This window comes from Phyllobates terribilis, unplaced genomic scaffold, assembly GCF_046119375.1.
Source record: "Phyllobates terribilis strain yellow unplaced genomic scaffold, ASM4611937v1 Scaffold_3__8_contigs__length_932513732, whole genome shotgun sequence".
NCBI lineage: Eukaryota > Metazoa > Chordata > Amphibia > Anura > Dendrobatidae > Phyllobates > Phyllobates terribilis.
The window spans coordinates 742,207,961-742,224,391 of NW_027362763.1; the positions used below are offsets into that span (position 1 = coordinate 742,207,961).

The window sequence follows — 16,431 nt, forward strand, 5'->3', positions numbered from 1 at the left end:
CGGTAACTCTATAGTTGCGTGCTTCCGGCTTTGCAGCGTGGACTTCCGCTTCACGATGAATGGAGCCCCGGTGTCTACAGACACGCAGCTGTCTCCTGGTAAATTTTACAATTATACAATTAAGCGGCTATTATATTAACTGACACGATGGACTATACCTCACATGCCCCTGATGAAGCCACCTTGAGTGGCGACACGCGTTGGGCACGGGAGCTTCAGCTATACCTTCCCATGCACAGGCTGTATCTTTGTAGCACTTATCTACCCTAGGTCTCAATGCATATTTGGTTGTCCTACAAGCTTCAGGGGCTGATTTAGCCACTGATATTGTACATATGTTTGCATTTGTGGGGTAAAAGGTGGGGCATGGGCAATATATATACTTTTCTATATTTATTGTTATTTGGTGCCCCATATATGATGATTCTCATCTCTAGCTACCGATAGGTTTCTGAGGTTATGTATACACATTTATATATTCTCACCTAATCATTTTTGTGTTCTGTATGCCTCATGAGATTTTCTATTTGGGTATGTGCAATATAGAGTTTGGGGAATATTGACCATCACAGATACCCCGTTTCAGCCTGTGCAATTGTTATCCTATTTCTTACTTACTTACGTGCAGTACTATGCATTATATTCCACCAAAATATAGGAAGGTACTTTGCTATAGCTGGCTCCCCTAGCAGTGGCTTTTGTCCACTATTTTTTATGGTGTTTTAAATTGTCGGTCGGTATATTCTTCTGTATATGTGTGTCAGGATTTATATGTTTTGAATAAATTGCTATATATTTATGGTAAATTATTCATTGTTGATTATTTGGGTGATCACCGCTAGTAAGCATATCTCCCTTTTTTCTTTCATTGACATGTGTATCACAAGGTACTGCAGTTATGAAACTCAGTTTTGTCAGCTGCAAAGCTCAATTGTTTTGTATATAACACTGCCCACTTCACAGCTTTGTGTACATTGTATAGTGACAGAGCTGCTAACCAGAGCTGGGGGTGTGATTGGACTAGGAAGCAGGAGACCAGTTGTCCTGTAGTGATAATCTCCTGCTGATAAAACACTGGTTGTATGGAAACAGCAAAACGCAGCTCAGTAAGTGATACATCTCAGTAATCAGGGTCTCAGTCCCTAACTCATGCGTATCTCAGATTACATGACAAAAACCTGCTGACAGATTCCCTTTTAAAATATGAATGACTTCTAGCAGAGAAGAGAAGACTAGCAAAAAGTTGGAGCTAAATTCCTGTTTTTCCCAGTACTTTTTTTTTTTTTTTTTTTTTCCTGCTACTGATTTCCACACCCTGCTTCATTGACTTGTGGACTTTTTTCCTTTGAGGGGGGATACAGTTAGAAACCAGCAGAAGTCGTACTGGATATCCAGATGGTGACTTTTAATAACTGTATAATTTGGTGGAATTTCTTAGCGATGCTGACACAATGGCTCCTTCTTTGAGAGATCCATCCTTCCTAGTATTTCTGATTTATGGCAGCAGTTTATTTGCTCACTACGTGTATAATCCAACTATTTGGCATCTCTCCTATGTAACTCCCTTACAGCAAAAATGTGGCTCCGTGTAGGACTAAGGGGCTATTTATGAGATCCCTCAAAAGTGTGTTGTGTACCAAAGGTGCATGTAGTAGTCAGATGGTTAGGAGGTGAATGGGGTGTACTGTAGTCCTACTTGTGACAGGTCGTCCTGTAATAACCGGTCTCACTCCAGAGACTCAAATGTACCCTCTGATCTAATAGTTAGAAGATACATGTCAAAATCTGGCCCGCCGGATGGTTTTATTTGGCTCCCGACACCAGAACCACCAACCCTATGTGAGAGGCCATTATTCTGTATGGAGGACTATGTGGGGCCCATTATACTGTATGGAGGACTATGTGGGGCCCATTATACTGTATGGAGCACTATGTGGGGCCATTATTCTGTATGGAGGACTGTATGTGGGCCCCATTATTCTGTATGGAGGACTATGTGGGGCCAATTATACTGTATGGAGGACTGTATGTGGGCCCCATTATACTGTATGGAGGACTGTATGTGGGCCCCATTATACTGTATGGAGGACTGTATGTGGGCCCCATTATACTGTATGGAGGACTGTATGTGGGCCCCATTATACTGTATGGAGGACTGTATGTGGGCCCCATTATTCTGTATGGAGGACTGTATGTGGGCCCCATTATTCTGTATGGAGGACTGTATGTGGGCCCCATTATTCTGTATGGAGGACTGTATGTGGGCCCCATTATTCTGTATGGAGGACTGTATGTGGGCCCCATTATTCTGTATGGAGGACTGTATGTGGGCCCCATTATTCTGTATGGAGGACTGTATGTGGGCCCCATTATTCTGTATGGAGGACTGTGTGGGGCCCCATTATTCTGTATGGAGGACTGTGTGGGGCCCCATTATTCTGTATGGAGGACTGTGTGGGGCCCCATTATTCTGTATGGAGGACTGTGTGGGGCCCCATTATTCTGTATGGAGGACTGTGTGGGGCCCCATTATTCTGTATACTGGTTAGCCTCTGATTTTGTCCAAGTTTTTCATTTTGGCCCTTTGTGTATTTGAGTTTGACATCCCTGAGTTAGAGCTAGGAATATATGGAGTAACAAAGCCATAATGGGCATGTAAGTGTATGATAAAAGGAAATCGTGAGTACATGTAAGGGGTTCTCCCCTTTGAACAAACCACAATTAGATGGGTCCCTTAGGCTGAATTCAGACTTTAGACCATGATGCACGGACTAGCATCAGGTCTCCTGACCCTATGGGCACAATCGGATGGCTATGTAACTCTGACGAGGATTGCAGCACAGTGCTTGGAGTGATCATCGGCTCTCCTGACATGAGCGTGACCTGAGCATGTATTTCTTTGCAGCTGTCAGGAGAGCCGCCAGCTAGACCGAGCACTGCATTGCGATCCTCATCCGAGTTATACGGCCGTCTGACTCTTCCCTAATAAACATATATGAGGCTGTCACGTTCCGGTCAGGAGACCTGCGGCCAGTCCGTGCAGCATGGTCCGACGCCTGAATTCAACCTTAGGGTTCTTTTACATATCCTGATATTTCTGGTACCGGAGATGTCCGTGTACACCTGTATGGCACACGTGTGCCACATCAGGAGCACATGTACTGGCGCCTGGGAATCCGCGATCAGCACCAGCAGGGAATAATAATGATGATGGTAGTAGCAGGGCTGTGGAGTCGACTCCTCAATTTCCATGACACCGGACTCCGACTCCCTCATCCATGGCTCATGTTTAAGTGATAAATTTACTGTAGCACAGATTCATCTCAGCTAAAAGTCTAGACCCTTAGATCAGAAATAGGACAGACATTTATAGGACATTTCATAACTTTCCCAAATTCTTATGAGTAAATTATTCCCCACACACTGCATTGAACTACTGTACCCGATTTATTATATATTTTAGGAGTTGGAGTCGTTCCATTTTATACCGATTCCGACTCCACCAAAATGGACACCGACTCCACAGCCCTGGGTAGTATTCTGCTCCCGGTGTCTCCACCTGTAAAAATAAGAATAAAATTAAAAAATCCTTTTACTCACCTGTCCCAAGTGTCCCCCGCTGTAATCCATGCAACCGATCACGCCGAGGGAGAGTGACTCGCTCCGGGGCTCGCTCGCTGCAGGAGTCATTCTCCCCCGGCTCCTCTTCGTGAGCAGTTAGATGGATTACAGCGGGGGACACTTGGGACAGGTGAGTATAAGGATTTTTTAATTTTATTCTTATTTTTAAAGGTGTGGACACCGGGATCAGACTATTACTATCATCATTATCCCTTGCTGGTGCTGATTGCAGCGCCGGCAGGGGACTATGATGAGGGCAGCATTCAGCACCCAGCACTTGGGAACAGCGCTAACTGTAGCGCTGATTCCCAGGCGCCGGTACGTGTCACACAGATGGCATCCGTGTGCCGTACGTGTTTACACAGACTCATTGACTTGAATGGGTCCTTGTGATCCGTGCTGCCCGCCAAAAGCGAACATGTCTACGTGTGTCAGTGTCACCACTTGTACTGGAGACATTGACGTGTGAAAGAGGCCTTACAATAGATGGATCACTGCCAGGACTTGCAGCGATCAGCTGTAATCTGCGGGGGAACCTGGCAGTAAGGGTATGTTCACACTAGGTCTCTTTCTGCAGAATAGTCCTCCGTGCAGAATAATGGGCCCCCACATAGTCCTCCGCCAAGAATAATGGGCCCCCACATAGTCCTCCGCCCAGAATAATGGGCCCCCACATTGGGGTGGCAGTTCTGATGTTGAGGGCCAAATAAAACCAGCCTTTGGGCCAGAGTTTCACACGTGTTGTCTAATGAAACTTTTTTCAAACTTTTTAGGCTTTGAAAGTCTAAGAAGTGACCTGCCTATTCTTCAGGTGTTTTCTGCTGGGAAGACCCTCAATTCCTTAAAATAGAAGTCGATGTGAAGTCTAAAAATTCACCCGGGCGTCTTTATTAGCGTCAAAAAATGGGAGCATTTTCCTTTTTTTTTTTTTAAATTGTTTAATACATAAAAAAAAAACATGTTTAGATAACTCCAATTAGCGCCCAAGAAATGCTGGAAAAAAAAAAAGCTGTCCAAAAAAAGCCGGCTGAAATGTCTTCTGCTTAAAAAATGAATGTTTTTGACTGTCTGAAAAACATGCAGTGTGAACATACCCTAAGTCAGGGGTCCCCAACCTGTAGCTCGAGAGCCACATGTGGCTCATGGGCCCATGATGTGTGGCTCGTGGCTGTCTGCTACATCTTGTGCTATTGCACCAAGCTGGTAAACTGCTATTAAAGGAGTTGTCTGGTCCAAATCGATAAGTCTGCAGTCACTCTTTGTGACTACAGACTTATGAATCCCCCCAGAGCACGCACTGTGCACTGCGGGGATTTGCCTTTTTCTGAGCCAGGAGGGTATGTAGCAGTCAAACATACTCCTGGCCAGTGCCCGTCTAGTGATGCAGTAAGTGTGGCAGACTACAGGGCGCGGCCTTACTCAATACAAGTGTATGTAAGCGAGGCTGTGCCCACTGGTCGGGAGTATGTATAGCTCATACATACCCTCCGATCCTGGGTCAGAAACCGGTGAATCCCCACAGTGCACTGGGAGGATGCTTAGGTCTGCAGACTTAATGATTTCCATCGGACAACCCCTTTAAGAGCAGATCTGTAGATGGTGACTTGCGTGCAGCCCGGCACAGAAGAGCAGATCGGAATGGGGGGGGGGGGGTAAGATGGGAAACCCTGGAGCTTGGCATTCTGCCTTGGTGGGATTTCAGTGGAAAAGCTTTGGCTGTCATTATACTGGTAATGGGGGCTCTGGGTGTCACTACTGTGAGTGGGGCTGGAGCTGGATGTGGCTCTCAAGGTCAGAAAGGTTGGGGACCTCTGCCCTAAGTGTTCAGTTTCCCTGCAGCACCACCACAGGAGAAATTAAGTATTGCATGATACTCTTTGTGACCACTCTTCTCTATCCAAGAGGATCGTACACAGTGGACCCTCCAGTAACTCAGAATTCAAAAGTAGCCCCCTCCCCCCTTTGGGCTTCAGCCCCCCGATTAGGCATGTATCAGAGGCTTCCCAGTCCACAGCATGGCGTGGGTCTCGTAGGTTATTAGTAGCCCTGTGTCTTGCCCTTTTTGTACCTCTGTATTTTTTGTGACTATGGAATGATCCTGTAGCGAGGGCTCGGTGCCAGCAGCGCTTGTAATTCTAAGACGCTGACATTATTCTACCACTTACAACATCAGAGAAGCATCGATAGCAGCTGTCTGGTTTTGGCTCTGTAAATATGGATGTGCTTTCATAGGAAGAAAAAAGTTTGAGAAAATGTAATATATTCTTGGCAGCTTGGATAACAATATCCAGAGGAGAGAAAAGGGGAATATTGTACTAAAATGTACAAAAAATACTTAAAGTAAACTGTTTACTTTATCTGCTCAATAATGAAGTCCGCACGCTCCAGTCCTAGTAGTGCACAACGTCCACCATTGTTATCATTGGTCGGTCCGAGGAGTGAGAAGGACAATAGTTACCTTAGGGGTTTCTAATAAATAACCTTTATGATATGTAAATCAGACAGTGTTTGGTCTCCACCAATTCCAAGAGCAAAAGGTCGGAATCTTGTTTATTTCATGTTTTTATAACCATAGGAGATCTAGTAAAAGCAAAGTCGGCCGTAAGGACAATGCCCCATCCTTTGTTTGATGCAGATAGGTATTGCCAAATATTTGCTCCCCTCCCTTCCTCCATAGATATGTTTGGCATGTTGTGGGGACAGGGTGGTGAAGTCTGTAAACTAGTTTTCCACCCTTGACTCCAGCCCAGACTACTCCTCCTTCATAAGTGGCTCAAACAGAATAATCAGTAACTACAAATTTACTATAGAGAATGTGGACCTGAGATTGATAGAACATACGATAAATTTTGCATTTAAAATTTCTCAACTTTTCCTATATATTTAATAAATTATGCAATTTTAAAGGGGCTTTCCAGCAAATCTTTTACGACCTGTAGTCCTGTTAAAGCCTCATTCCTCTGCCAGGCTTTCCATACTAGGCCCTAGGTATCTTGCTTCCGGTTTGGTGCTCAACACGGGACAGTGACTTAAGGGGACTTACTGACTGCTCATTTCCGTAATTAATTCAGACTTTTCTCTGTACGTCGGAAAAGGGGGCTGGCTCAACTAATATAACAAGAGTCGACTCGGTACATTTGATTACGCCAACGCGGGTGGGGAGATAAAGCTGTTGGTTGAATCCCCCTTAGCCGCCAACAGCTACAATGCGTTATGTCTGTGGATCTGCTTTACTGTAAAGAATACCTCCATGTATGGATGCTCAATGCACTTGAAGGGGTTTTCCCATGAACAAAAGTTTATTTTAATCAATAGATCTTGGAATAATAATCAGTTCCACAATTGGATGTGTTTAAATAAAATGTTCCTGTGCCGAGATAATCTTATAAATGTGCCCCTGCTGTGTACTGTGTAATCGCTGTGTCTGACCGTACAGGAACATAGTCTGATCATACCACATCTCCTGGGCGGGGGAGGAAGCAAAAGAGTATACAGACATTACAGCAGGGGATCACAGCTGATTCTTTATTTGAAGTAAAAGATTGTTTAAAAACAGGCAGTGAAATGTTTCCCCTCAAATAAAAAAAAAAAATTAGCTGTGATCCCCTGCTGTAATGTCTGTATACTCTTTCGCTCCCCCCTCTGCCCAGGAGCTGTGGTATGATCAGACTATGTTCTGTACACGGTCAGACACAGTCATTACACAGTACACAGCAGGGGCACATTTATAAGATTATCTCAGGAACATTTTATGTAAATACATTCAATTGTAGAAGTTATTCTTATTCCAAGATTTATTGATTTAAAATTAACTTTAGTTCGTGGGACAACATCTCTTAACTTTTCTGTCTGGATTCTCCTTTCTCCGACATCTCTGAGGCTTTTCCATTTGCACAGAATATCTGTTCTCTATTAAACTGTTGCAAAGTCAACTAAACCATGGCTGCGCAGAAGAGCACATAACTCCTCTCTTGTTACAGCTGGGCCTCTCGCCACTTCGGGGGCTTTACCGTCCGCCCCGATCCAGACACATGTGCATTAGGCGTACAGAGTGCTCCAGCCAGCACAGGGCAGCATTAGACTTCAGCCTTTCAGAAGTCCTGAGGGGTTTGTAATGGCTTATGTCTGGACTAGATGTAGAAGAGCGAGTGTCTCAGGTGCAATGTGCTGATATTGTCGTCAAATGCTGTCATCTTTTAACGATAAATATAACCGCGACGTACGAGGAATGTTGCTAAACTAGGTCGGCCGCCCCGTGCAGTTTTGTGGTTACTTTGCTGGTGTTGTTCTAACTCTGGGTCGCTGCCGCTTATCGGCCTAATCTGATGGGAATCAATCACAAGTTTGTTCTTGTATCTTATTCTTTATGTAGATCAAAGTTTACAAATGAGTTTTGTTACAAAGCAGAAGTAAAAGATGTCTAGGCCTCAGACTAATTTTGAGCTTACTGAGTATGTAAAGCGTCTCCTCCAAGAGGAAGGAAGCTTCTTTATAGCTTCTTCTAGAAGAGGCGGCTACCCTAAAAGTCAACGGACGAAGTTTAGTCAAGATATGTAGTCGTGTGGCAAGGCTCATTAAATGAGTTACACTTTCAGGGAAGAGGACCCCAAACCATGTAAAATACCTAGAAAAACAAACTGATTAGGTACTTGCCCTTCCCTGGTGCCAGGCCACCTTCCTGGGACCATTGCCGGCTCCCTGATGCTGTTTGGGTCTCGGTGTTTTGGTTACAGCGGTGATGTGACATCACTTTCTGAAAGTGGAAAAACCCTTTAAAATCGCTTTGTAGGGGTCTCAGTTGTGTCAGCCATTGACTCTTAGGGTAGCTGCCTTCTGTTAGTAGAATCAGAAAGCCACCTTTCTACTTCGAGGAGAGCTAATTTGCATCGCCTGGTCTTATGAGTCTTCCTTTGACAACTTGGCAGTCTCCACAAGGAGAAACACTACCCCATAGACTCTATGGCATAGAGTAATAATTCACAACTGTTAATCAAAAGATAGTTTGTCCTCTCATTTATTAGTAAGGTCAGGCTGAGGTCTCAGCTGAGGTCTATTCATACCCATAGGCACTCTTGTATTCTCCATTTGAAGCAATGCTACTTGAGGATGATACTTACGTTATAAATCAAGTTTGGGTCCACAGAAGTCTATGGGTAACATATTACTAACAACTCAGATTGTGCATACCAAGCGTAATATCTTAAAGTGGTTTTCTCAAATTTTGTGTTCAGGAGCACACTGCTCACCTGCCTCCCAGCTTCCTTCTTGCCGGGGGGAAAGTGTGCTCCTGATGATTCACAGTTTGTACCAGCAGTATGGGTCAGCTGCTGGCCTGAGTTTTGCTCTCTCCCATGCTGCAAACAGAGATATTTTACCACTGCAGGATCACAGGAGCCCAGGGACACTGAAGCTGGTTAAATCCAGCAATTCTACCATCTTCAGGGCATCGCTTTTGGAGACTGACTGCAACTGATAGACCGTACAGGTGACCAGTAAACGAAAGTAGTGAAAATTCATCTGCTCTTTAGTATTTTTAATAAAATGCAAATTGCAAAGTTCCTTATTTTTGCAAGCACTTTACAATTATACCCATTTAAGATGAGAAAATCCCTTTAACACGTCAAGGAATGATGCCGCAGTCTTATTTTACCACTTATCTTTGAACTTACCTAGTTTTGCTTTCCTTGACCGAACAACTTTAATTGGTTAGTAAGAATAGATACTGACCCATTTACTAAGCAGAACTCCCCCTGAGGATTCTGGAGAGAATTCTGGGATGCGTGAAGCACAATCTGATATCAGTAAGTTTTGTGATGTGAGCCTCCGTCCTCTGTTCTTCTGCGCCTTCTGAACAAACGTCAACCGATTTCACATGTCACAGCCCAATGTACACTAACTGCGGTAAAACTACTGGTAAGAATACACTTTTACAATGTTATATTTATGTGTACACATCTACATGCTTACATACATGTAAGTCTGTATATTTAGGAGTTTTAAACCGTGCCCCCAAAATATGACTTTTAGTTAAAATTTGCGTAAATCTTGCCCTTTTTGTGATCCAGTTTGTTCTCCTAAAATCAGGACTGTTGGCATATATGAAATTATAGACAGCTGGTATCAACGATTGCTTCTCTCTTCTGGTGCAAATTAATATGCAAACCTGGTCTAATGACCACATTGATAATCATTGGCCGTGGAGCAGGACCCCTGTGAATCGCCTCTTACCTGACTGCATCTGCATCTCCCATTTTTATTTGCCAGCCTGGCGCAGCGTTATCATTGCGCTATGACCCACATGTGATGTTGCGCCAGGCTGGCAAATCAAAAGAGCCGCGGACTATGACAGGAGGCTTTTCTCAGGGCTTCCATCTGGCGGCCAGACATTACTGACGTCGCTGCTGGACCAGATCCCGTGAACCGATTCACATCAACTCTAGAAGGACCTAAGGTCCAAGGACCTGATGTGACAGCACCCATAAAGTGTAAGTGTATAATAGTGGAATACCTGGACAAATCCCTGGCAACGAGTAGAAAATGTAGTGAGATTGCTTACTTTGTTGTCGTCAGTCATAAAGCTGTAAAATTCTTCACCATAAATATTACATTCATATTAATTAAACTTCTATTAGATTATGACTAAGCAACTTAATTAATATAAAACCGGCTGACCTTTACTCTCTGAAGAGCTGAGATGTCGCCATTAGAAAGTCTTCACATTCTGCAGTTTCATCTCTGAAGAAGGCAGAATTTTCCGAGAGCATCTGCTTCCTGAGTGATGAGCGGGGCTGGAATCTGTGCATTGCCCCGAGGGATTCTCCAGATGTAGAGCGCTTGCTTAGCTCCTGAACCGGTCCCTGGGTATTTCTAGTTTTTCCAGCTACACAGAAAAGGAAGGAGGCCTAACCTATGAAACAATCAATGGCGGAACAGCTCCACTAGCTCATAAATGTTTAGCCGAAAACGTATGAGTTTTTACAAATGATAGTGGAAGATAGGGCACATTCTCTCATCTGTATTCCCAGTCAATGTAGAATATACTAAAAAGTACAAAAATAAAATACATTTCATTTTCTTATCTGCTGTATGATAGTAGTGCACAATGTCCACCATTGTCATCGGTCGGGCTGTCCGAGGAGTGAGAGGCACCAGAAAGACAATAGTTATCTTTAGGGGTTTCTAATAAATAACCTTTATGATATGTAATCAGTGTTTGGTCTGCACCCAACTGCAAGATCAAAAGGTTCGCAATCTTGTTTCATTTATAAAACAATGGGAGATCTAGAAAAAGCAAAGTCGGCTGTGAGGACACTTGTCCCATCCTTTGTTTTAGGTAGATGGGTATTTCCAAATACTTGCTCCTCTCCCTTCCTCCATAGATATGGTATGTTTGTGTGTTATTGGGGCAGTGGGGGAGGCACAGTTTTGAAGTCTGTAAACCAACTTTCCACACTCTTGACTCGGGCCCAGACTACTCCTCCTCAAGTGGCTGATGCTAAATAATGAGTAACTACAAATTTACTATAGAGAATGTGGACCTGAGGTTGATGGAACATACTGTATATTTTGTACTTAAAATTCTTCAACTTTTAAAAATTCCTATATATTAAATTTTACATTGTCAAAGTTTCTTGCAAAATTTACTTATAGCTAAATAATCACTTGGATAATTAATTCTATAGTCTTGTTAGTCTCGTTCTTCTGCCAGGCTTTCCATACCGGGCCGCTTCCTGTCTGGTGCTCAACACTGGACAGTGACCCAAGACTGCTTGCTGACTGCTCATTTCTGTACATTGGAGAAGGGGGCTGGCTCCGCGACTATAACAAGGGTCGGTACATTTGACTCCTCGAATCTGACTCCACCATCATGGTTGGGGCGATAGCGGTCACTTGAATGCTCTTAGGCTGGCTCGTATATGTTTTTTTTTCTTGCCTAAAATAGGAGAACCTCTCAGATCTTAATCTGAAAGGGATGCTCAAATTTTGGGGAACACCTGTCTCCCCCCCACCTTCCCCGCTGCAGTTTGTTTAAAGAAAGAAAGAAACAAACTGCTTTACTTGCATTCCCGGGTCCAATGTTGAGTCTCTGCCGCTGCTCCCAATACCTGTTATTATTTGCAGTGCTGATGTCACATCGACAGCGCTGCAGCCAATCTGTGAGCTCAGCGGTTCAGTGATTTTGTGCCGCCAACTCGGGCAGAGCCACTGAACTCACAGATTGGCTTCCGTGCCCTCCATGTGATGTCAGTGCTGCAGACAATAACCGCCCCCGGAGCAGGGGCAGAGACTCAACAGTGGACCCAGAGGGGGTGAGTAAAAAAGATGTGTGGAGAGAAGTAGCCAGAGAAGCTGGCAGCCAAACTAGAGATGCAGAAGGGACTGTGAATTGGGGAATCTCCTTTTATAAAAAAAAATAAGGGGGGAACCAGGTATTTTATTTTTGCATTTTTAATTGTGAACCTGGAAAGTCACTTTTTTTTTTTTTTGCTACAATCTTGGAATTGTGTGTTCTGAGATCATAGACTTCACCAGTGTGATCTTCTCACATTGGCATATGATCTCTTACAACATAATGTGAACACTTCATATATTGTTACTGGATATTCTCTTAAAGGGACCCTGTCATGAGATTCCTAATGTCCTACATCAGCCAGGTATATTTTACTCAAAAACATACTTTAAAAAGTTGACCGGTAACTGTGTCTTGGCGGACTAGTCCGAGACAGGGAACCGGTGGCGCCTTCACTCACATATTTTTGTGCTTTCTTTTGTAGACACATACAGAGCTGTCAAGTCACCCGGGGCGGGGTGGGGAGAAGCTGCTGGGGGACCTGCCTCCGGCTTGTAATCCAGAACGGTCTCAAAATATGTTATAGCTAAAATATCTGGCTGCAGTCCTGCAGCAAGTGTCTGATCTTTCTGGGGCATTGTGTATCTAATGACTGGTTCCCTTTATAATTTACACTTCTTTTCAGTCCGTTTTTTTTTTTCCAATAGTAAAACGAGTTTTAGAAGTCTCGGTTTTTTTTACTTGTAGCGCAGCACATATGGTTTTCAAGAACCAGAAGTTATTGGGTAAATTCTCTAGAATTGGCCTGAAGAAGGAAAAAAACGATTCTATAATCCCCCGCAGTTCAGTCTAATGCCGGTCACCACGTGCAGTTACTGGCAGGATGACTGCTGGATTCTCCGCTGTATGAATTGCTGTGGAGTGCGATGTTAAAGGTAGCAGCCGGCATGGGGGGGCCGAATAGGATGCACTGAATTTCCTGTTCGGATCAGCTCATGTGTGACCAGGCGGAGACTCTCTTGCAATCTTATGATCCTGTCAGATAATGTCATGGTCTTTATGTTCTGTTTTATTTACAATAAACCTAATACATCTGCCATAATGGATTGCTATTCACATTGATCTCTAGTGTTGTCTGCAAACTGCTCATCCTCAGTGTTTTTTTTTAATCATGTAATGTTTGTTTTAATTCCAATCTGTATTTAAAAAAAAAATAAAATAAATAAAAAAATAATTAAATTCAGAATGCCTGTTATTGTCATAGACAAGATAGGATTTCAGTGATCGGTAACCCCTCTATAGACAGATGATGGCACACAATCCACCATTCACAAAAGCACTAAAGCTACATTTATACACCTCGATCGATGATTAGTGTCTGTTTAGTTTAATGGTTGTTCTGTCCGCATAGAATATCATTGTTCTCGGCAGCACAGGACGATGCCCTACAAGCTTAAAAATAATTTCTCCTGTGGGATACAGGCTGCCTGTTTACCCTGGCCGACTATCGTGAAATGAGCGTTCTTGGACCGCCGATCGCCAGTCATCTTATGGCCGCGGGTCGGCCGGTCTAAATGCACCATAAGAAGTGAGCAGTGGACCTTGGTCTTTACTCCACAAGGCAACTGTCGGTTTTGGATATTATCAGAAGTTATCACTGGGATTGTTTCTGAGTTATATATATATTTTTTTTCTTTTTGTGGGAACTGATTTTTTTTTTCTAACCCCCCCATGTTTCAGATTTAAGCAAAGCAATGTCTGGTGGAGGGATGTCCCAATTCCAGGAAGCCATCCGGCAGGAGCTGGAGGAGGCCATGAAGGTGGACCTTGAGAAAATCCTGTCTACAGCTCCGGAGTCTGAACTAGAGGTACACTCCCTTTATTCCCTTTGTGTATCGCCCATAATGGGACTGTATAACATTAGTAGCCTAAGATACAAAAAAGCACTGAATGCAGCAGCACAAATAACTGACCATACTTGGACCCGCAGATCACCAGGTCCATAAATCATAATGTGCTTACTATATAGACCAATTAGGAATGGCAGGCCATTCGGTAAGACACATGACAAGAAGAGAACCACCGAATGATAGGTCCAAAGAGACAAATTGATTTGTATAAATAACCACAACTTCATAATAAAGGTTAAGTGGCACTACATGTACAAGCATGACCGCACTATAGGGCCAAACATAATTTACAAACAATCATTATTATTACTAATGCACTACAGTCATGTGCTGGACTAAAGATCAAGGAGAATTGTAGAAAAGAGAAAAAAATGCAGGTAGGCAACAGGTAGATGGCCAAGATGGATAATCATGAATAGATGCTCTAAGAGCCAAAGCTTATAATGCACATATATTATAATTGAATAAATTAACTATTCATGTGTCACGTATGCCTGGGTGTTAGTGTTTGTGTTGGATCCATGGCATCATGCCCTGTAAAGAGAAGAAACTGTTCTATACCTGCATCAATAGTTCAGCTATATGAGTGGCACCGTGCGGCCTCAGCCTATAATTAAATTATAATTAATTTAATTATAATATATGTGTATTGTATTCTTTGGCTCTTAGAGCATCTATTCATGATTATCCATCTTGGCCATCTACCTGTTACCTACCTGCATTTTTTTCTCTTTTCTACAATTCTCCTTGATCTTTAGTCCAGCACATGACTGTAGTGCATTAGTAATAATAATGATTGTTTGTAAATTATGTTTGGCCCTATAGTGCGGTCATGCTTGTGCATGTAGTGCCACTTAACCAAAACTTCACAATAAAGGTTATTCTTTGGACCTATCATTCAGTGGTTCTCTTCTTGTAACATTAGTAGCCTGTGTAATAAATAGATACACCTATAATTGAAAATTATCCTGATCCCAATCTGAATGGAATGGGAGTTGCTCACAATCGACCTCCGCTCTATTCATTGTATATGGGACTGTCAGAGAAGACAGTACACCACTTGGCTATTTCTTGTAGTCCGATAGACCAGGGTTCCCCAACTCCAGTCCTCAAGGCCCACCAACAGGTCATGTTTTCAGGACTTCCTTACTATTGCCCTGGTGATAATTGTATCACCTACACAGGCAATAATTCCATCATCTGTGTAATACTAAGGAAATCCTGAAAACATGATCTGTTGGTGGGCCTTGAGGACTGGAGTTGGGGAACACTGTAGATAGACAATGAATAGAGAGGATGCAGAGCATGTGCACCTCCGCTCCATGCAGACCGGACTTCTTCTCAGGATCCAGTCCAGTAACTTCTTCATTATCGTGTGGATAGAGACTACCTAGAATATTTTTAATTGTGTTGTCCCCTTTAGTGTAAATTCACACAGTGCAGGTTTGTTGCAGAAATTTTTGAGACTGTCCCAGTCCTCTGAATTGGGCTTGCTGAAATCTTTTTTGGCTTGCAGCCAAAACATCTCTACTGGGATGACTGACAAGACTTTATGATAAAATTCGACCTGTGTTTGCACTAAACTCACCCGCACAAATCTGAGGCTAACCTTCAGATATCCACTACAGATTTGCAGTTCAAAGGGCCGCAGGCTCACATGTGGATAATTTTCATTCAAGGGGGCAAATCCACATTTTGGTGAGACGAACCTGTTTTATTGTAGCATCAATCAAGATCTACCGTTAGTCTTTGTGGGCGACCTTCATGTAGATTTTGGCAGAGGAAATTATAATAAAAAACCAACTCCATATGAACAGTCCCTAATTCTCGGAAATTAATGTAACAATACTCGAAACGCCAGAGCTTTAGCATAAGCGCTCACACTGGTGTATAACACGGCCGAGTGCTCTCTGTCTTATTGGATAACACTCGGCACAATATTATATTATGGGGCAGTGCAGATCTGCAATTTTTTTTTTCACCTGCCCCTCCTGATTTGGCATGAAAAACAATTGCACATGCTGCGTGTTACGATGATCGAATCATGCGCATACATACAAGTCTAGGGATGTGTGTGAAACATTGGACTGCACTCGTATGTCATCCAAATGTAGTCCTATTATCATGGACACAAAGACAATGGAGAAGATGGAGAAATTAAGTTCTCCATCTTCACACCTGTGCAATCTCTCATGCTAGAGAATCCTATCACACTAATGTGACACTCGGATCACTCTGACTGAGTTTGAGTCCAGTGTCACAAGCATAATCTGCCTGATTTTTTTTCTGTCAGCCATGACGGCACAACGAGACAGGGGATCCTCCCTTCAAGGACAGGAAACCTTCAAGATAAAAAGGGCGGCGCCTCTCTCCGCCTCAGTGGTTTCCTGTCCTTGATGGGGGACCTTCCTTCTCGTCGGCGGCGACAGCAGCAAGTTCAGCTTACCTGAGCCGGGGCCGGTCGGTGGTGGCCGGGCACAGTCTCTGCTGCGGCCGGTCTCGTGGTTCCTGGAAGCGCCACGGGGGGTGCCGACATGTGGTCTCCCCGCGTGCGGGCGGGGGTTTGCGGCACCTATACAGAATGGTAGCCGGTAAACCCTGCGTCCCGGA

The 16,431-nt window shown here is 43.6% G+C and overlaps 1 protein-coding gene across 2 annotated transcripts in view; it reads left to right on the forward strand.

Moving 5' to 3' along the window:
• UGP2 (UDP-glucose pyrophosphorylase 2) overlaps positions 1-16,431 on the forward strand; it is a 98,154-nt gene that overhangs the window by 22,115 nt on the left and 59,608 nt on the right. For both annotated transcript variants that reach the window (XM_073672150.1, XM_073672149.1), the window contains exon 2: positions 13,652-13,779. In XM_073672150.1, the coding sequence (XP_073528251.1) occupies positions 13,666-13,779 (114 nt within the window). In that variant the 5' untranslated portion in view covers positions 13,652-13,665. The remainder of the gene's footprint in view (positions 1-13,651; positions 13,780-16,431) is intronic.